General features: G+C 40.9%; 2 protein-coding genes across 4 annotated transcripts in view; both read left to right on the top strand.

Annotated features, from left to right (window-relative positions):
* Positions 1 to 21810, top strand: part of FAM169A (family with sequence similarity 169 member A) — a 63949-nt gene extending 42139 nt beyond the window's left edge. For all 3 annotated transcript variants that reach the window (XM_075181843.1, XM_075181864.1, XM_075181854.1), the window contains exons 7-13: positions 935 to 1063; positions 1873 to 2021; positions 3451 to 3493; positions 4380 to 4509; positions 7573 to 7756; positions 9241 to 9444; positions 20930 to 21810. In XM_075181843.1, coding sequence (XP_075037944.1) covers positions 935 to 1063; positions 1873 to 2021; positions 3451 to 3493; positions 4380 to 4509; positions 7573 to 7756; positions 9241 to 9444; positions 20930 to 21478 — 1388 coding nt within the window. In that variant the 3' untranslated portion in view covers positions 21479 to 21810. The remainder of the gene's footprint in view (positions 1 to 934; positions 1064 to 1872; positions 2022 to 3450; positions 3494 to 4379; positions 4510 to 7572; positions 7757 to 9240; positions 9445 to 20929) is intronic.
* On the top strand, positions 15156 to 16229 carry ROPN1L (rhophilin associated tail protein 1 like). The gene has a single exon (XM_075181878.1). It carries the CDS (start codon positions 15475 to 15477, stop codon positions 16132 to 16134), a length of 660 nt encoding a protein of 219 aa, XP_075037979.1. The 5' UTR covers positions 15156 to 15474; the 3' UTR covers positions 16135 to 16229.
* Positions 21811 to 22712: the final 902 nt, after the last annotated feature.

Raw genomic sequence — 22712 nt, 5'->3', positions numbered from 1 at the left:
GCAAAATGTTGTGCAAAGCATCTGTGTAGATCAACATCAAAAAGCAGAAATACGCACATATATATATTCTGTTGTTCTTTTTCTGGTAAGTGAATAACTCCCTCAGTCTATAGTACAGTTTTGGTTCTCTTTTTGAATATGAACCTTATTGTATTAGATATATTGGAAATGCACTGCAAGTCGGTGTGTGATTTATTTACTTTGAGTTTATTCCATTATACTTTATACTTATGTCTTACAACTTTTAACTTTTCATTCGATTAAAGTATAGCAATGTAGCAATGGCTTGTGTTTCTGCTGTGGAGACTCACTGTGACCGACGTCATGCAGGTCTCACTGCTGCAGGTCCGTAAGGTTCTGTCAGTGGAATATTTGGATCTTGCTGCAGCTCTGTTATAGCATTGTTCTATAAAAGAAAATCACCAGCAATATGTAGCCATAACACTGCGGCAAAGGGCTCATTACAGGGAAATGATCGCTTTTTAGTGGAGACATGCTTTTTAATTTCACACAAAAATACAAGTAATAAAACTGTCACAATGGCCATTGTCCTATTTGGTGGCTCCTGGAATGCCTTCTAGTGGTATAAGGAGAAGGTCTGCTCTACTGCTCCAGTCGGCCATACTCACTCTGAATATTTTCTATGATCAGAAGCCTGTAGAACACACCAATTGGAGACCGAGCAGTGTGTATCAGGCAAAGAGCAGATATCCTAGGGGTGGTGGTCTCCATCTAACTAATTGAGTAAAGGGCATGTTTAAGTAAAATGTTAGTGGAAATTGGAGTCTTGATCACAAAACTGTTATATGTTTTTCTTTTGTATAGTAAATATATATCTTGTAATGTTGTGTTTTCCTTTACATTGTCCATTTTCCTCATTAGGAATGTAGCAGGGAGTGCTCACATTATAACCTGTCATATCTTTGTATTGTAGCCTGCAAGCAGTATTTAGACAAATACCCTGGAGATCAAGAGCTGCTGTGGGAAGTTGAAGGTGTTGGTCACTGGTTCCAGAGAACTCTTATTACAAGTATACTCAAGAAGGAAGCACAAAGATTATTGGGTAAAATACTTTTTCTATGAATATAAAAATATTTCTCAATGTACCTTTTAGTAATATGAATTGGAACAGGAATAGTGTGTGTTATATTTAAGTAAATTAAATTATAATTCAAATACAGCAATATAACCATGTCACCTCTAGGCAGTGTCAGTGGCCCACCGGGGAAATACCCACTGGCTGAGGGCTTTACCCCCTACATCAGGAGGAAGTTAAAGAGCAGGCTAGTGAAATGCTAGCCATGATTTACAGCCATGATTCTGTTTAGTAAACAATGTTGTGGTATTACCCAATGACTTATGAGCTTGTGGTGTGGAAGGGTTGGAATGAGGAGAGACAGTGGAAGGGGGAAATATGAAAGGTTAACTAGTCATTGTAGAAATGTAAAATTGTAAAACACTTTAGGAGGACAAGTATACACTCATATGCATATAAAGAAGTATTGTTGATCTTCACTTTCTGTGGTTTGTAGTTGATCCTTAATTAGTGTTGACCACAAAATGCTGTATAAGGACTATAAAGTGAAATTATTATGCTCCACAATCTACGAAGTCAGGAACCTTGTGTGTCTCTACCAATGTTACCAAGATTTCTTCTGCTTCCATAATCCATATATAAGACTGAGGAGATTTTATCTTGCCAGCAGCCTGTAGATTTCTTCTAACTTTTAACTACAAGTCAGAATAAGCCATTAAAGTGTTCCAAGCAGTTGTAATGGTAGAGACCATGAGTGCACACTGCCGTGATTACTGTAGTTGGCTTTACAATAGCGTACCTCCATCATTTGTTTGTTATTGTGATGTTTCTTCCAGGTACTGAAGCTGCCAAACCTGACTCTATTCCTCAGTGCACAGAACAGCACTCATTGCAGCCCACCACGGAATCCCAGGCTCAGAATACACAAGATTCAGAGACTGAACCAAAGGGGGCCATTCTGACAGTGGACACAGAGGAAACACCGGTGGGGTTATGGTCTTAGAATTTGGTATTTGTTTCTCATTTTCCACACAAGCCACCTTCAGAACTCTATAGTAAGAGGTGGTTTATCTAGTTTATATTAGTAGTCAGGGACATATTGAGGAGATTCTGGAACCTAAAACAACATTTTTAAGATCTCCCTGACAACACCAACATTACTTAAAGAAAAAACATCTCCATCAAGGCCTCCTGTCATAAACCAGCAGGTCCCCAACCAGCAGTGAATGACGTGATGCTTGTTCATGTCACGTCGCTAGACCTTATCATCTTCTCTCCCAGTTCCTCAGTCACCATGTCCTCAGCTAGCTAGGCAGTCTATCAGGCAGAGACTTTTAGCGGCCACATGGACTATTAAGCTATTGTTTTGACAATGGCTAGTTAAAGGGCTCTGCTTGTTAATTAAAATATCAGTACTAAAATTTCTTTGAAGCATATCATTCTAAATTATTGTGGAAACAATAAGATGTGACTTCCCTTTAATTATGTATGTGGTAGACTTGAGATGTGCTATGTACTACTCTGATTCTTTCATATATATTGTGTACTGTGTTTCTGGATGTGTTCCCATGTGGTATCTTTTATCTCCAGACCAATATTATCTCATTATAAAACTGCTTGCCTTATCGTTCCAAAGTGATAATGTTCTGCTGCTCTTTTTCATATTTTTTCAGTAACATTTGTTGAATGAGGTAACTATTAGGAAAAAATACTATGTGGGAAAGGCCTCTGGTTAAGTTAGACCACCATGGGGTATATTTACTAAACTGCAGGATTGAAAAGGTGGAGATGTTGCCTATAGCAGCCAATCAGATTCTAGCTGTAATTTTGTAGAATGTACTAAATAAATGACAGCTAGAATCTGATTGGTTGTTATAGGCAACATCTCTACTTTTTCAAACCCGCAGTTTAGTAAATATACCCCCATGATGTTCTGACCTGGTAACTGTGACATTCTGATGATGAACTCAGCAAAATATTATGTTGAATGCTGCGGTTTCCTGGTTAGAACATTGACGTGTTCCAAATTCCAAACGTGAAAGATATGTCCATGCAAAAAGAACAATTACAGTCACCAGAGTGCTCACCTACGCTGCAATGGATCCTGTAATTCTGTTACCAACAAGAGGTTAAAAGAGCTCTGTGTTTATTTCTAACACCGATGTTGATTGCAGAGAGTTCTGTCCAGTCAGCAATTATGTTAGAATCTCCTGCATTGTTATCATGGAAGGATCCAACAGGGTCAAGGGGGAGTGTTCTCCTAATCCACGGAGGTGCCTGAAAGGGGACCTCACAGTTCTGATGGTTGGAGGGAGGGGGATGGTGACTGAGAATGTACTTTTTGTGTGGGAATATACTTTCATTTGATTACTGGCAGATGTAATAATGTTTTGATCTTTTTTCTTTTTTTTTAGATAGAGCCAGATGAAAATAAATGGGACGCCAGCACCTCTGAGGGTAAAGAACTGAAATATTGACTGAATACTGACAAAAATAATAAGTGTTATATGTAATATACATTTTTTTTTTATTTAATCTAAATTCAGTTTGAAAAGCAATTGTGAATATTAGGAAACTATTGCATTCTAAGCAGTTTCAATGTGACTAGAATAATTGTATTGTTTTTATTTGATTATTAGGTACCTCACGTAGTAATTTAAACACCAAAATAAAGTAAAATATAATTTTAAATATAAGAATGTTATGCATGATGCACATAGTACATAGCAGTGGTCTAAGTGGACAGTTAAAAGTGGTGATATGGAAAATATAAGTGAATGGAATTTAATAGTTTATCAATCAAGAAGTAGGAGAAGTGGCGGTATAGCATACCACTGTATACCGACCCATTTAATATTAAAGAGTCCTATGCAATATTAATGACAGTGTGCATTGGTATACAATTGTGCAGGACATTCACAGTGATTTTCCTATGAGAAAGTGCCAGTATATAAATAAGGGTAATGTGGCATTGCTGTTAAAGAGAATAATACACAAATAGTGCAGTTCAGTATAAGGATAATTTGGAGGTATTGTTATAAATAAGTCTCATACAAGATAAAGGGAGCATTAAACTATAAAACAGTGCCGTGTAGAGCACCAGTAGACATAGGGCTAGATTTACTAAGCTGCGGGTTTGAAAAAGTGGGGATGTTGCCTATAGCAACCAATCAGATTCTATCTGTCATTTTGTAGAAGGTACTAAATAAATGAAAGCTAGAATCTGATTGGTTGCTATAGGCAACATCCCCACTTTTTCAAACCCGCAGCTTAGTAAATCTAGCCCATAGTGTGATAGGAGGAATTTTGAGAATCAGACCTAATAATCCCATCTTCATTCTAGAACATGATGTGACACCTGTCTCTACTCGCACAAGAAGCAGCCAGCTGAAACGTCCAAAGATTGGAAAGAAACTTGTTGATCCAGAACCAGTGGAGGACGACACCGGCAGCAGTGACATTACATCTAGGAAGTAATGGTGGTTTTACATTTGCACCTCACCTACTGTGTTAGATACTGCGCAACTTGTAATAAAATAAAATCTTTTAAGGGTCTGGTCACAATAGGTTTTACCATTCACGGTACAGGTAGTACTGTCAGGAGGTGCCAGAATTTTGTCTGCTGCTTATACCGAGCTGAGTGATTTAGGGATCATGGATCTATAAGCCAACACACCATTCTGTCACACTATAGCACACATACTAAAGACAACCGTGCATGGTTCTTAGACCGCCATTATTTACCTTGGAAGACAGATAGGAGTGGAGGAGGAGCTTGGATAGACCTTCCTAGCTAGGCCTTTCCTATGAGACTCTTCAGTGTGACCTGTAACAAATATTATTAAAAGTTTTGTGCATATTTGTGCATATTTATATAAACAACTAACATAATATATCCTTATATGTGGTGCATAATATTTTCACGTTAATGAAATTGTTCAATGAAAGTGTCAGGAAGTGAAAAATCTATGTTTTTGAGTTCTATAACTATTATAAAAATTAATGCTGCAATCCTACATCGATTATGCCCAATAGGGTTGGTAAAGTGCCGCCAGCTATGTTAGTTACAGTCCCCTGAGGAACTAGTGCAAGGACGCAGCTATGTTAGTTACAGTCCCCCGAAGGAACTAGTGCAAGGACGCAGCTATGTTAGTTACAGTCCCCTGAGGAACTAGTGCAAGGACGCAGCTATGTTAGTTACAGTCCCCCGGAGAAACTAGTGCAAGGATGCAGCTATGTTAGTTACAGTCCCCGGAGGAACTAGTGCAAGGACGCAGCTATGTTAGTTACAGTCCCCGGAGTAACTAGTGCAAGGACGCAGCTATGTTAGTTACAGTCCCCTGAGGAACTAGTGCAAGGACGCAGCTATGTTAGTTACAGTCCCCGGAGGAACTAGTGCAAGGACGCAGTTATGTTAGTTACAGTCCCCGGAGGAACTAGTGCAAGGACGCAGCTATGTTAGTTACAGTCCCCGGAGGAACTAGTGCAAGGACGCAGCTATGTTAGTTACAGTCCCTGGAGGAACTAGTGCAAGGACGCAGCTATATTAGTTACAGTCACCGGAGGAACTAGTGCAAGGACGCAGCTATGTTAGTTACAGTCCCCTGAGGAACTAGTGCAAGGACGCAGCTATGTTAGTTACAGTCCCCTGAGGAACTAGTGCAAGGACGCAGCTATGTTAGTTACAGTCCCCGGAGGAACTAGTACAAGGACGCAGCTATGTTAGTTACAGTCCCCGGAGGAACTAGTGCAAAGATGCAGCTATGTTAGTTACAGTCCCCAAAAGAACTAGTGCAAGGGCGCAGCTATGTTAGTTACAGTCCCCGGAAGAACTAGTGCAAGGATGCAGCTATGTTAGTTACAGTCCCCGGTGGAACTAGTGCAAGGATGCAGCTATGTTAGTTACAGTCCCCGAAGGAACTAGTGCAAGGATGCAGCTATGTTAGTTACAGTCCCCGGAGGAACTAGTGCAAGGATGCAGCTATGTTAGTTACAGTCCTCGGAGGAACTAGTGCAAGGATGCAGCTATGTTAGTTACAGTCCCCGGAGGAACTAGTGCAAGGATGCAGCTATGTTAGTTACAGTCCTTGGAGGAACTAGTGCAAGGATGCAGCTATGTTAGTTACAGTCCCCGGAGTAACTAGTGCAAGGATGCAGCTATGTTAGTTACAGTCCCCGGTGGAACTAGTGCAAGGATGCAGCTATGTTAGTTACAGTCCCCGGAAGAACTAGTGCAAGGATGCAGCTATGTTAGTTACAGTCCCCGGTGGAACTAGTGCAAGGATGCAGCTATGTTAGTTACAGTCCCCGAAGGAACTAGTGCAAAGATGCAGCTATGTTAGTTACAGTCCCCGGAGGTACTAGTGCAAGGATGCAGCTATGTTAGTTACAGTCCTCGGAGGAACTAGTGCAAGGATGCAGCTATGTTAGTTACAGTCCCCGGAGTAACTAGTGCAAGGATGCAGCTATGTTAGTTACAGTCCCCGGAGGAACTAGTGCAAGGATGCAGCTATGTTAGTTACAGTCCCCGGAGGAACTAGTGCAAGGATGCAGCTATGTTAGTTACAGTCCTTGGAGGAACTAGTGCAAGGATGCAGCTATGTTAGTTACAGTCCCCGGAGGAACTAATGCAAGGATGAGGCTATGTTAGTTACAGAAAGTAATAGTGTAACCTTTTAAAATATACTAAAGTTTTTACAAAAAATGTAAACACAAAATAAAGTGACTAGCATTACATATATCAATAAATACAGTATATTATAGTTTTAATACTAAGTAAACATATATTTTATTACATAAACGTAATTAAAATACACATCAAAAACACATACAGTGCACATGCCTACATGTAATTAAAGTGTATGTATATGCAGATATTGACACGGTGCTCAGATCCCCCTGTCAGAGAAATCTGCATTGCACATCCTCCAAGCATTGCTCCTGCGGAAATACCCAGTGGTGGTTGGGCATTGGCACTTTAGGGCACAGGCCCAGGCTGGCCCTGTTTTTACGGATTATGAGGAATAACGCCCCCCTCCTTGGAAAAGGCTTTGTGCTTTTACACATGGTCAAGCTGAATTCCTTCTACTATTCTCACATTTCACAGTAATATATAGAAATAACATATTAGATCATGCTGAAATAAACTAGACAGAATTTGTCATACCCTTGTGCATTATATTGTATTATTGTCATACTCTGCTTAGCTTTGTTGTTTATTTATGCCCCCTGAGTTGAAAAGATCTGCCTTAAATGATTCTGCTAATACATAGTGGAATTGGCTAATGCCTTATACTGTACTACTATATAGTACAGAGGGAAGAGCCTCATGAATATGTGCCAGCCAACCAGTCAGCAATAGGTATACCTTGGTTTCCATAAAATACACCTAAGTGATTCACAGTGTTGTTGCAGAGCTTGGAAATCACTATAGCGTAGCGTAAGCGTATAAAGCAATATTACCAATGTCAGTTTTGCCAGTAAGACACATATACTCAGCAGTGATACAGTGTATTCGCTGTGCTCCGTGGTTTCAGATTGGACTCAAAGGAACAGATAGTGGAGAACTTTAAAGAACTAATCCAGCAACTTGCCGAAGACAAGGATGAGACAGACATGGCCAGACTTCAGGAGGAGATCTTAGCTAGGCCTGTGGAGCACATGTTATGTGATAATCAGGAGGTTCAGAAAGTACCAGAGGAGAAATGTGAAAATAAACAGGTAAATAATTTCATCATTTATTTATTTTAAATCTGAGCACGCCAAAAATGCTGATGCACGAGAGCTTATATTGTATTGGACCTCTAACCAACTGTGACATATATTCCTAACACTTACTACATTCAACGTTACTTGTGTGAGCCTTTATCTCTTAGTTACCCACTCTCCCGGAATATCCGGGAGACTCACAAATTTCTGTGAGTTCTCCCGGACTCCCGGGAGAACAGGGCAACCTCCAGGACCACAGCCAGTTTGCTAAGTTAAATGGAGGGGGCAGTCAGTATATGGCATAATGGTAATGGAAGCTTAGGGGGCGGGGTTCAGTTACGTGATTCTCCTAGCTCCGCGCCCCCCCTTATGCCCACATGCCGGCAGACTGTCTTGAAGACCAATTGACAAAGTAGGCAAGTATGTTTTATCTTTATTTGTGTTTCTTCATTCTTGTGTAAAGTGCTCTATACACTTCAGTGTATAAACAAATACAAACAAGTGCACAAGTGAATTATACGATGTTGTGATGTAACTTGCTGATGTGCCCTTGTTGCTGTGTAAGTGTATTTTGGTAATGCATATAATTTTACATGGGGGGCAAAAGTGTAGGCTAAATAAATTAAATAATTCCTGCTGCATTTGGCTAATGTATAATAAAATTGTAATTATGCACATAAACAGAATAATGGTTGGATATACGGAATATTGATACATGTAAATGAAACTATTTTATGGTAAACTCAACAGTACAGATTCCAAAGAGGCAAAAGTGGCCACTGGAGTCTTTCTTCCACTCGCTCCCCCTTTTTGGTCATCTGTTGTTTCTGTACCTGTCTGTCACCTACATGTATATTATGAGATATAAGGGGCAGTGGTAAATTACCTTATACACAGTGGTATGTGTGACCCAAGTTAGTAATGATGATACTAGTAGGAGATCTCTTATCTGGAGTCCCATTATTGGGAACGCTCCTGAACCCACACCTGAAAATATGCTGCTCTGTGACTTTGTCAGACACACAGACATGATTAACGTGTGTTTATTCTTACAGTTACTATGGGAAGCAATTTAATCAGGGTCATTTACAAATTGTTATCATTGTCATAGATTTGTAAGGAACCACAACCACAAGCCTCAAGCATTCCTTAGAATAGGATAATAGAAATTGAATATAGGACATTCACAAAAACTTAAGTAATGTTAATCATTCGCCTTAGCCTCTGAATAAAACTGTGGTACTCCCATCCGTTACTGACATTAATGGTAATATATCCTTTACCTGCTGGGTGCTGAACAAGTGTTGCTTCTTGAGATACTTTTTGCTGCTGGGCATGTTCAGTGATATTGATCTCAGGTTATACTAGCTGTATGGGACTCCGTGCATTAGCAATTCTCTCTGTCATCTATTTATTAACTATGGAATATGTATGTCATAAGTAAGATATAGAAAGTGGGAATAGTTGTGACTATCTCATGTATATTTTCATTTTAGGAGACTGAGCTGGAGCCAGTGAATGGTGATATCACAAAGGACGTGTTTGAGCCTCAGTTGGTGGATGCACAACAAATAACAAGAAAAACTTCGGACACGGAATCCAATTTAGAACCAGACGACAGCCATGGAAAATCTCTCACTACTTTGGTTTCAGTCAACATGGACTTGGAGAAATCCTTTGAAGATTCCTTTCCAGACCAGGTGACAAGAGTTATATGTCTGAGTTACCGTCTATATTATGTGCTATGCAAGGCCCTGATATGTTATAGAAGAGGTACGCCATTCACGAATGACGCTCAGGACCAGACTCTGCATAAAATTACGCAAGGCTTGCATTATTTCTAAGCGGGGGCAGCTCACAGTCCATTGTAGTTTATATAACATTATTTAAGGGGTTAACAAACCTTTATTTGTTTTTTATAGGCTAAAGATATATTTTTAAACATCAGGGGGTAAAAGTATTAAGCAGCAGATCTGTCAGAGCGCCGATATCGGCAATTGTGATGGCCATATTTAAATGGCAAGTTTATTAAAGGCAAAACCCAGTGCCTTTAATAAAATTACCGTTTTAAATATGGGCGTCACAATCGGCGATTTGATTGATCTGCCGCTTAATACATTTATCCCAGAACTGCTAACACCACAACAAAATATTAAAATATACATTAAAGCATGTGAAAAAAGAGATAATATAATATAATTTAAAAGAGTTGGTATAGACAAAGAAAAGGTTGAGGACAGGAAAGTAAGAAGATGTCTGACATGCCTGGTTTAGAGTATATGAAATGCTGGAAGGACTAATCCAATTAAAAAATGACACCTTTTAACAGAAAGCTTCCAGATGGACATCATATTGCTATATTAATAAATGTACATAGATTAAGTCACAATGGCAGCACGGTGGCTAAGTGGTTAGCACTTCTGCCTCACAGCACTGGGGTCATGAGTTCAATTCCCAACCATGGCCCTATCTGTGAGGAGTTTGTATGTTCTCCCCGTGTTTGCGTGGGTTTCCTCTGGGTGCTCTGGTTTCCTCCCACACCCCAAAAACATACTGGTGCTAAAAAGTGTGTGTGTGTGTCTGTGTCTGTGTGTGTGTGTGTGTGTGTGTGTGTGTTAGGGAATTTAGACTGTAAGCTCCAATGGGGCAGGGACTGATGTGAGTGAGTTCTTTGTACAGCGCTGCGGAATTAGTGGCACTATATAAATAAATGGTAATAATAATTAAGTGACCTCTATTTCAATGCAAGTACTGACCACAGGTTGCAAATGGTCAAAACCTCTGAAAGTGCGAGATTTACCGAGTAGCTGGTGCAGGGATGGTCTTTTTTACTTGACGTAACGCTAAACTGCATACTAGGCCTGGGGAATATATTGTACACTGAGCATAGGCTTGACTGTATATTGGGCATGGTTTTACACTATAGCAGACATGGGGCTAGACTGCATAAAGGGCATGTGGGGTATATTGTATACTGGGCATGGGCACTGTACTGTACAGAGTGTATGCTGGCCAGTGGGATTGTATTACATCCTGGACTTATTTAAAAAGTATTGGAGGTCTGGCCCTGGGGATATACTGTAGACTGAGTTTGGGTGCCAGGGCTGTATTAAATGCTGCGTATGTGGTTGTATTATATCTCGGTCATAGGTTTTTATTATGCACTTGATATTATATAGCACCATATGAATTTATGAAACAAGGGCAGTGTCTTTCACCTCATAGGTGGATTCATTAAAATAAACTTCTAGTGGATCACATCATGAAGTTTGATCTAGAGATCCTCTTCTTATAGAGTGACTGTCGTCTGATACACAATAACATTGTTAGTTCTTGGATAAAGAATTGGTGCACAAAGAAAAAGAACAGTGTGACTTCTATAGCAGCTTAATGAAGCAAATTGATCAGACTCCACACTTTCTTGGATCCGTCAGTGTATATATAGAGACCGCATACAGAAATACAGAGATGAATGTGACTTCAAGGAAAATCCTATAGGTGTTGGGATGATCACAGCCCACAATGCTAAATGAAGTGCAGGGTTAATGGCCATTTTGGAATGTAATGGTTTTCTGATGAGGTAACCATGGCATTTTGAATGATGATACGTTTTTTTCCCATTTACTTTAATGTTACACTTATAGAGGATAACACACCTTCCTGGTTGGAAAACTGTGGGATCTGTACAGTGGAATCTGCCATTAGAATTTGGAATCCCCAAATGAGACGAACATTTCAGACCTTATACTAGAAACAAAAGACATATAATCCTTCACACACACCAAAACGTAACTGAATAAAGTAACAAGGAAACATATGAAAGCCCGAAAAATCATTAACAATGAAGAAATGCTAAATCTACTAAACTTCAGTAAACAATTTAAAACAAAGTTGTACAAATCTATCAAGAACTTTGGCAAAGAAACCTTTTGGGTGTTTGAGAGCTTTAACAGTTGATCTCATCTTATTATGCGTCGGAGTGCAAAGTGCTATGTTGGGTACTTTATTGGAATAGCTTCTGATAGGAACTGGGCTGAGCCGCCTGAAAACTGAGAAACAAGTTGTTGCTGCCATTTGACAGTCAGATTATGAATATCTGATTTTCTGTAGCATCATAACTATGGAAATAATTAGTGCAGTCCATATTTTTATACAACGAAACAGAGAGAATCCCCAGGTGCTTAGTGTGGTTGTGAACAGCAGCCACACTAGGACACAGGGAACTAACACCCCTGTAGTAATTCCTAAAAATAACTCAATACCTAATGCTGGCGCTAACCACAAATAATCTGAGGGAATATCAATCAAACTACCCAAATGTAAAACAAATCAATGAATATTTAATACAAGTGAATATCTAATACATGTAAAATATTATTGGACTTAAACTTTTAGCATAAAACGTCGCCTAAGGGAATAATTGGAAAAAAGCAAATCAACTTATTCAAAAAAACATAATAACATTATAATTACCAACAATCATATTACTTTTTTGATTTAATTAAAAACAAACACTGTTAAAACTACATTAATATAATTGTAAACCTTTCCCTTATGGATACGTGATATTGGAGAGAAAGGACCAATCAAAATCATCCAACAAACCCTGTCGACCAATCAACCCTAGGATACATTGCCATTGACCAATCTTTAACGGGCGGAATCAACATTTTTAACATCATTTTATTGTGACCCCCACAATATTCATTGTATTGGTCTAAATTTTAAAAGTTTGAATGATATTCCTTTTATGAATTATAAGGTAGATTTTCACTTCAGAATATTTGTGGCCAGCGCCAACACTAGTTATTGTAGTATTTCTAGTCCACAATTTATTTCCATTGATATAATTGTTGCTAAGGAATGCCGGTTATTCACATCAGTCAGATGGCAGCAACAGTGGTTTTTTCAACCTTCAATAGGAAGTTTTGGGCTACAGTCATATTTCCAGTTAGTTGTAGTAACCAGCATAGTGGTTTTGATTAGGAAGCAATGTTATAGTTATTACCCTTTAGGATACTACCGTTATTGGACATTAAAGAGACTGCTGGAATGGGTGGTCTTATGTCTAGAATGAGTGTTTGACAACCTTCACTCAAAGCTTGTACCTTCTCATATATCAATGGACACTAACACAAGATAAACCTTATGTACAATATAAGTGTTGCAAGTTTTCATGTGAACACCTTTATGAGACGTAAGGGGCATACCTGCCAACCTGGTTACTTTCTATGATGAGATAATAATCCACTACTGATTTTCACACTCACTTTCCAACTGCCGTCACCTAAGCTGAGCTAATTAACTGCAACTAAAGGCATTCAACAAATGTATCCCAATATATTGCAATGGGAAATTGTGCAAAAAGCAAATGCAAAAGGGCAAGTTGCACCAAATCATACATCCCAACTGTCCTCATTTATACAGGACAGTCCCGATTTTAGACACTTGCATTCGTTGTCTAATTTGCGCTGGACAGATAAAAGCTGATTAATCAGTGTGATTCAATGCAAATTCTGCAGTATTATTATTATTATTATTAATTTTTATTTATAAGGCGCCACTAGGTATCCGTAGCGCCATACAGGGACAGACAGAAACACAATACAGGGTGAGACAGCACAGTACAGTTAACAAAAAGCACAGTAACTCGGAAGCTCAATGTACAGCTAGATGAGAGGTGAGAGCCCCCAGCGGGGTAGGTAGAAGGGCAGGAGCACCTCACGGAGGAGACAAGGAGCTGGAGAGCAGAGTTAAGGTGGTGGAGAACAGGAGGAGAGGAGGCCCTGCTCAAAGGAGCGTACAATCTAAGGGGAGGGTCGGACGGACAGAGACGCAAAGGTAGGAGGAGGAAAGGGGGAGAACGGAGGCAGAGATGGAGAGGGAGGGAGAGGAGAATGATGAGGAGGGAGGTAGGAGGAGGGCAGGATAGGGAGGTCGGTAGGTGGGAGGCTGGAAGGAGGTCGGTTAGGAGGGGGACTGGAGGGCTTTAAGGAAGAGGTGGGTTTTTAAGGCCCTTTTGAAGCTGGACAAGTTAGGGGATGTTCTGATGGAGCGGGGGAGCTGGTTCCAGTGGAGGGGGGCAGCTCGGGAGAAGTCTTGGATGCAAGCATGGGAGGAGGTAACCAGGGGGGAAGAGAAGCAACGGTCGTTAGCCGAACGCAGAGGGCGGGATGGAGTGTGGATGGAAATGAGGTTGGAGATGTAGGGAGCAGTGGAGTTGGAGAGGGCCTTGAAAGTAAGTGTGAGGAGCTTGAACACGATTCTGTAGGGGAAGGGGAGCCAGTGAAGGGATTGGTATAGGGGGGAGACAGAAGAGGAGCGGCGAGAAAGGAAAATGAGCCGAGCGGCTGCATTGAGTACAGAGCGAAGGGGAAGTCGAGATGAGTGCGGGGGAGGCCAGTAAGGAGGAGGTTGCAGTAGTCCAAGCGGGAGATAATAAGAGAGTGGACAAGAGCCTTAGTGGCGTCTTGGGAGAGGAAAGGCTGAATGCGTGCGATATTACGCAGCTGGAAGCGACAGGATTTAGCGAGAGAGAGAATGTGAGGGGCAAAGGAGAGAGAGGAATCAAGGATGACACCGAGGCAGCGAAGTTGAGGAACAGGGGAAATAGAGGAGTTGAGAACAGTGATAGAAAGGTCGGAAGGGGAGGGGGAATGAGCAGGAGGAAAGACAATAAGTTCGGTTTTAGCGAGATTAAGTTTGAGGAATCTAGAGGACATCCAGGAGGAGATGGCAGAGAGGCAGGCAGACACCCTGGAGAGGAGGGAGGGAGAGAGATCGGGAGAGGAAAGGTAGAGTTGGTTGTCATAGGCATAAAGGTGGTACTAAGACCAAAGGAGCTGATGAGTTTCCCCAGGGAAGAGGTGTAAAGAGAGAACAGTAGGGGTCCGAGAACAGAGCCTTGGGAGACCCCTACTGGGTAAATCTTACTGTGGGCAGTATTCAAGAACCCATGCACTTGTATTAAATGTGGGATTAGTTTTACTCAGATCTCCTATAGACAAGCAAATGATCCATCAGAAAACCCACACAGGCTAAAGATCATTTATTTATAATCTGTGTGACAAAAGAAAGCTTAAAATATATTTTTATTTATTCATACATATTAAACCACATGATCCGGTCCTACACAGTGTGACAGCATTCAGGTAGCTCACCAAACTAGTCTCACATAAAAAAAGACTTGAGTATATTTACTAAACTGCGGGTTTGAAAAAGTAGAGATGTTGTCTATAGCAACTGATCAGATTCTAGTTATAATTTATTTAGTGCATTCTACAAAATGACAGCTAGAATCTGATTGGTTGCTATAGGCAACATCTTCACTTTTTCAAACCTGCAGTTTAGTAAATATACCAGAGAGCTCGGAAAGGAACATTGAGGTGCAGTCATCAGTGGGTCTGCCTAATGTATGACTAAACGTTGTTGTTGTGTGTTTCACACCCCAAGTAATAACTAAAAAGGTAAAACAAAAATGTGAATAGAAAGAAAAGACACAAGTGACTTCCTTGTCCGGCAGAGGGCGCTGTGATGGGCAGATGCTGTGACGGGTCCGGTTGTCTTGGAAATAGTTGCACGGAAACGGAGGACGCACAGTTCCAGCATAACGCTCTGCCGGTGCTATTACAATACTCCGGTGCTCGGTGCCTGTGACATTACACTACTCCGGTGCCTGTAACTATACCAGCTGCCCGGAGGACGAGGAGCGGCGGAACCTTTCCGTAGACATGCCGCTTCCAGAGACCATGTTTTGCGCTCAGCAGATTAATATCCCCCCCGAGCTGCCGGACCTGCTGAAGCAGTTCACCAAGGCGGCCATCAGGACCCAGCCCCGCGATGTGCTGCAGTGGTCGGCCGCCTACTTCAGCACTCTGTCCAGGGGAGAGACTCTGCCGGTGAAGGATCGGGTGGAGGTTCCAGCTGCCACCCAGAGAACAGACACTGGACTGACCCCGGGACTGCTGAGAGTATTACACAAGCAGCTGTCTGCACAGGTCCTGGTGGATGCAGAGGAGCTGGGGGAGAAGTGGAGCAGTCTCTGCATACCCCGGGCACAGCTGCAGAGTATCCTGGAACTGGGACATTTTGGAAGAGAAGTGGATTGGATGAAGTTCTTGGCTCTGGGCTGCAGCAGTCTGGGTGGGAGTATAAGTACTGCTCTGAAACATGCCTGTGATATCCTGACACAGGACCCAGAAGGAGGGGCCGCTCGGATTCCCTTCCAGACATTCGTCTTTCTGTACAAGTACCTTACTCAGGTGGATGGAGACATCCCGGAGGCACAGATAGAAGAGGCACTCGGTGCTCTGCAGGCTGAAGCCGAGAAACAAGCTGGGATGATACAGCCGAGGAATTTTTTAAGTGCTCTATGTCCACCTCTTTCTTAAAAAAAATGTAAACCACAAAATCTATAGACATGAGATAGTATTGTATACAAACATGTATGCTATTTATTAAAAAATAAACACTGGCAACAATCATGTTTAATAGTATTTCTGGACTTTTTCATGTGATGATTGGTGACTATTTTACAAAGTGGTCATGGGCTGCTGTAAAATATACAGGTATTTTTAGGACAAGGTCAAAAAGGGACTAAGGGGTAAATGTATCAGGCTGAGAGTTTTCCGGCGGGTTTGAAAAACCAATCAGAATCTAGCTATCATTTATTTAGTACATTCTACAAAATGACAGCTAGAATCTGATTGGTTGCTATAGGCAACATCTCCACTTTTCAAACCTGATGGAAATCTCTCAGCTTGATACATTTACCCATAAGTATTGTAAAAGGGGTTGTGGTCACAACATTTGTTCACAGCATACCCCCTGGAGCACTTTATTCACAGACACATGTAAGTGGCAGATTATAATTCAGGAGGTTTGGGTGGCAGCAAAGAGATGTATCTGGCCTCAGTCCTTCCTCATTAAATTCAGTAGTCCACGATCTGCCTTGATGAGGAAATTGTTGGATATCCCAATGAACTTGAGGAGATGTTCCTGAAGTTTATTGCAAAATACCTGGAATACGGGATTGGCTGTGTATATTTAAACATATAGTGTGAGAGGTTTGCTGTGTATTGTACTGAAAATTGAAAAGGGAATCTCACCTTCAGAGAATTCTATTGTCCAAGATTTGTTTATTGTTGTTCTTGGGCATTACAACCTGCTTTGTAAAAAGAATGGTTTACAAGCTTATCAAAAATAAACAAATATGCCTGCATAATAGAATTCTGTAGATATGTATTATTCCTTTCATATTCAGTCTGGAATGATTAAAAAATAGGTGTTATTGGCGTTTGGTATGGGGCTCAGGGCTTGAGTCCTTGATTCAAGGGTGGGAATACCTAAGTCTGCTGGAGGAAAATAAATATAGTTTTGTATATTTTAGGTATAGTGTCCGAAATGACAGTAAAACCTCTGATCTAGAAAACCCCAAGGGGTATATCATCATCATCATTTATATAGCGCCAACATATTCCGTAGCGCTTTACAATTGGGGACAAACACAGTAAATTAATAAACAAACTGGGTAAAACAAACAAAGAGGTGAGAAGGCCCTGCTCGCAAGCTTACAATCTATGGATATATATTGTATATTTACTAAACTGCGGGTTTGAAAAAGTGCAGATGTTGCCTATAGCAAGCAATCAGATGCTAGCTGTCATTTTGTAGAATGTACTAAATAAATGATAGTTAGAATCTGATTGGTTGAATCCGATCTCCACTTTTTCAAGCCCGCAGTTTAGTAAATATACCCCAAGTCTCAAGAATTCTGTTTAAACAGAACACAATGTACTATACAATTTAATGTAAATTAAAAAAGTTTAATTTTTCTGCTTTGCTCATACCACAAACAAATGTCTAATTATACTTACTCAATAATTTATTTTTATTTTTTGTCATTCCAATGCAAATATTTGGCAATGAGATTACGAGAGGTGCACATCCAATGGAGGAATTAATAGGTTCCAACTACATAGTCTGTAATATTATCACTTGTAGTAACTATCATACTATTCCCAAGAAACTGCTCAAACAAAAATGATCCCATGCATCATCAACATCATTTATATAGCACCAACATATTCCGTAGCGCTTTACAGTTGAGGACAAACACAGTAATAAACAATACAGGGTAATAGAGACAAAGAGGTAAGAGTGCCCTGCTCGCAAGCTTACAGTCTATGGGTCAATGGGAGTTGGATACACGAGTTTAAGTCTACATATTGCATTTCAGTCCATCCAGATTGTAAAGGTCAAAAAACAAAACAAAAAGGGGGTTTCTAATGCCAAAAAAACAGAAATGGTTGTCACACTGACAACTGCTCAAAAGAATCGAGGAGATACTGTTACCTTGGTACAAGCAAACTGCAGCAAAGGAGGACACAAAGCAAATATAACACAATTCTCTAATACAATATTATGGGGCCAATTCAATTTGGCCACGTTATTCTAGGAATAACACAGCCTGCACAGCATTACCGTTCGTACGGTAAAAGTGCGCAGCATTACCGTTAGTACGGTAATTTTAACACTGATTTTTGGTCCTACCTCACAGGGCCGTGAGTAAAATTCCAGTTTAAAATTATGGTATTAAAGATAATACTACTAACACCGCGTTAATCCTAGATTAACGTGGCCGAATTGAATCTGCCCCCATGTGTAGGACTAGTGAGGTAATAAGTGGAGCACTGACACTAACAAATTAGCCAGGAGCTCTATAATAAAATAAAGTACTGTCACAGGTTCTAAAAGATGTCACATCAACGACAAAATATTTTTTATGATCAATATTTGTATTGGAATTTTATAAAGAAAACAGGAATGTCATTTTCTGAGACAAGAGCTATGAAGTCTCCCAAATTGAATCATGCATATTTGACCCCTGTATCCTAATGTCTACATTTTCACCTCCATTTTCTTGATTTCTTCCTGAAGACCAGTAGTGGCTGCTTGTGCTTTGTTCTAGAGAAAGTCTGTCATAACAGTCTGTCATGTGTAGACCGTCCCCCAGGACTGTAATTGGTGAATATCGCTGGCTGCCATTTATATCATTTGAACAGTGATGGGTAACGTAGAATAACTGGAGAGCCACATGTGCTGCTCTCCAGCCTTCAAAGGGGCCACAGACAGGAAGGAGGGAGTGCACAGTGCAATCACAGTCACAATCATAGTCCACGGTTTTATGTTTTTATGTAACAGTCACCAGAGATTGGGCCTGCATTGCATAACAGCCCCCAGATTGTGTTTTTATTGCATGTTAGATCTCTATATTGTATTCTCGTTCCATGTTCCATATTGTATAGTTGCAAACACAGATTTCAATTTGTAATATAGAGTTGGTGCTAGAACTCTCAGATTATTTAACGTTCAATAGAATGTTCTCTGTACGGGGGCCATGCTTTTTATATCGCACACTGGTCTTTAGAATGTGCTCTACATTTATTATTGGTCAGATGTACTGCGTTTTATTTCATTTTAGCACTTGGAATAACAATTTGGCATAGGTTTAAGGGGCTGGGTAATCCCCATGAAACAAGTAATGCCCATATATACTTTACGTGCCGTGGGAGGTTCTGATTTCCAACCTCTCAGGTTTGTGCCACTGTTAGATGGTAGCAGACTATGGTGAGAAAAGACAAGGGACATAAAAAGTTAAAATTAACAGACTGCATTAAAAAAAATAGAGAGCGGTAACAAGTATGCTTCAGTCATGCAAGGGGGTAAAAGTGTATGTAAAAATGGATAGGCATCTTCTTATAGCACTTCCTATAGTCCAGTATTATACCTTTGAAGTGTAAGCCAATCTCCATGGAAAGGTTTAGATAGATGAAAGTGGAATATCTTTCCCATGTGTTCTAGCAGCATTACTCACCCCTGGGAAAATAACGTTTTATGGGAGATTTGTGACATCAGGGGGTAAATGTATGAAGCTCCGGGTTCTTCAACACCCGCGAGTTCGGCGTCTTTAGCGCTTAAATTTAAAGCGGCACTGCCTTGTAAAGGGAAACTTCCCTTTTCAAGGCAGCGCCACTTTAAATTTAAGCGCTGAAGTCGCCGAACTTGCGGAGCTTAATACATTTACCCCCAGAGGTCAAAAGGCTGAGTCTTGTGTCAGCATATTATGTGGATCTGTTAGATAATATCACTATATGGTAATCTGTTCCTTGCCCATGTATTAATTATAAAGCTGCTCATGTAGTATGTGGAAAGATCCTGTCATTCATCCTGAGAGCTGGGCAACCGGATCTCTATTCAATTGTTTGCTATCCCGCCAGTCCTGATCAATCCCAAACAGGTGTTGATCTGGACTGCCAATCACTTGGTGTCTACTTTGATCTGCAATGGCCAAATAGGTGTGGGCTTGGGCAGCCTTCTACCATTGCTAGCAGCGTCACTGATAAGATGACAATTTAAAGCATGTACAAGGCCCTTGCCAACTCCACTGCTCCCTACATCTCCAGCCTCCTCTCTATTCACAACCCTTCCCTCCCACTGCGATCAGCCAACGATCGTCCTTTCTCCTCCCCTCTGATTATCTCATCTCACTCACGTATTCAAGACTTCTCCCGCGCTGCCCCCTTCACTGGAACGATCTTCTTCGTACCATAAGAACCTTCCCAACTCTAAGCTGTTTCAAATGGGCATTTAAAACCCACCTCTTCTTACAAGCCTTTCAGTCATCTGCCTAACTACCCATCTGTCGGCTTCCTCCTCCTCTCTCCTCCTTTTTGCTCCTTTGACCCCGTCCCCTTCTCACTTTCCTTGTGTCTTGTTTGTCTATCCCTCCCTTAGATTGTAAGCTCCTCTCTCCTCCTGTTTCCACCACTTTTAACTCTGCTACTCTGCCCTCCTCTTTCTTGAGCCCACTGACTCCACCCCTGCTTATCTATGCACCTTGTCAGTAGCTCTTACCCTGTCAGCTGCGCCCACACTCTTGGGCACAGGTTCCCTGCTGTGCTGACTGCCCCCCACCCTTTCTTATTAGCTGTGCACTGAACTACCTGAGTAATAGTGCTACTCGTTTATTGTACTGTAATGTTTACCCTGTACCTCTACTGTTTGTTCCTGTACGGCGCTGCAGACACTTTGTGGCGCCTTACAAATAAAGATGAATAATAATAATAATGTACAATGTCCAAGTTCTGGAATGGAGGCTAATGTGGTTTCTGTAATTCATCACAGGTTCTTAATCCAGAAGATCTAGAGACCACAACACATGAAAACATGATAACTGAAGTAGAAGAGACAGAAATACAAGATGAGCCCTTTAAAGAGACAATGGCAACAAAAGCCGCTGAAATATGTATAACGATATCAGGTGAAGACTTAACAGATAACGGTCTGCCTGGATACAGAGAAGCTAACGCTACAGAAGAGTGCGCTACATCTGATGATACTCCCACCCTGGGAGCAGGTTCCCAAGAAGAACCAACCGTTAATGTCACAGCAGAAACGCTGCCTCTTCTCCGGCAAGGCCCGCTGCTTGTGGTCGAACTCCAAGATGTAGCATTCCAGCAGCAATCTGACGGACAAAGAAGCGTTTCTGGAGAACAGTCTGAAGGGTCTGTGGAGACAGATCAGTCTGTGCAAAAATCTATTGAGCGCGGTGGAGAGAGCAGCTCAGAAGAAGTGGAAACAGAGATCCCTGTAACAGACAGAAGAGGCGGCTTGCGCAGGAAGGCCAGGGCGTACAAAGGGCCTGCAAAGAGAAGAGCCAAGCTGTCAGCCTAGCGGATGGTGGTATATAACCTACATGTGGTTACTCACATATATTTGTAAAACAGGATAATTTAGAGTTTTTTAAAAGTTATATAAAGTTGTGTAACCTAGGTCACAGACATTTGTATCTGTTCAATTTTAAAGTTTTCTGTTCATGTTATTTTTTTCTTTTTCTGTTTTTTTTTGTGTGCGTGTTTTGCTACTTTTCTTATTCACATACTGGCACAAGCGTGTCAAAATCTAACAAAAGCACAAGTGTTAATAGATGAGGGCCTGGGAAGTCTTAATGTTAATGAGAACATTTTGGAGTTTAATGACCAAGTAAAGCCATTTTTGAATATTAATATATTTCAAAGCTTGTGTATTACTGAGCTAAATAATAATATACCTGTGTTTCTATTAAAACTTTTCAGCATGTTTTACCTTTTAAAGAAAAAAGGATTCCTTATGTTGCATCTCTTTGAGGCAGTTTAGTAGCTGGAGCTTAGGTGGTCCTTGGTAACAGAATGCTGTGTACATGCTATAGATTGGTGGCTTTGTACAAAGGACAGATCTGATGGCATCTATCTCATACTTGCCAACTCTCCCGGAATGTCCGTGAGACTCCCGAAATTCGGGTCGGTCTCACGGACTTCCAGTAGAGCTGGCAAATCTCCCGCATCCCGCAATTTCGGGGCTAAAATGACGCGATTCACGGTGAATCTCGTCATTTTGGCCCCGCGACAAAACGGCATATTTGACGCTGGGGCAAAATGCCGCGATCCAGTGTGCCCCGCCCCCTACCTCCCTCTACACTCACCCCTCTCCCGGATACAACTTGCCAAAGGTAGGCAAGTATGATCTCTCTGACATGTTGTGCCTTATCTTTTCAATTTCTTTTCTGTATCAGAGCTACTTTAGAAAGTAAGGGTCATTTGTGAAGCTGTAAAAAAAAATATTGTGGCTCAATTGTTCTCTCTTCCCACCATTAGTAGGCATATATTGATTAGCACATCAAGATGACAGACAGTGACCTTGGCATGCAATATTTTGCTTTTATAGAAGGGAGGAAATGGGTTAATCAAATTGTTCTCCTTGAATAGTGGATAGCAGCAGGAATTTGCCCAAATGCAAAATCAGATTTCATGTGGGTGGATGAGACATTAAATGAGCTTCAAGGTGTGGAGATTTAAGGGATGTTATGGGTTTGGGTGGTGACTGCGGAATCTTTTTAACCCTATAAAATATCTTCATGCACAAACAAAGG

Source organism: Mixophyes fleayi, chromosome 1, assembly GCF_038048845.1.
Source record: "Mixophyes fleayi isolate aMixFle1 chromosome 1, aMixFle1.hap1, whole genome shotgun sequence".
Taxonomy (NCBI): Eukaryota; Metazoa; Chordata; class Amphibia; order Anura; family Limnodynastidae; genus Mixophyes; species Mixophyes fleayi.
This window is presented reverse-complemented; position numbering and strand designations above follow the sequence as displayed.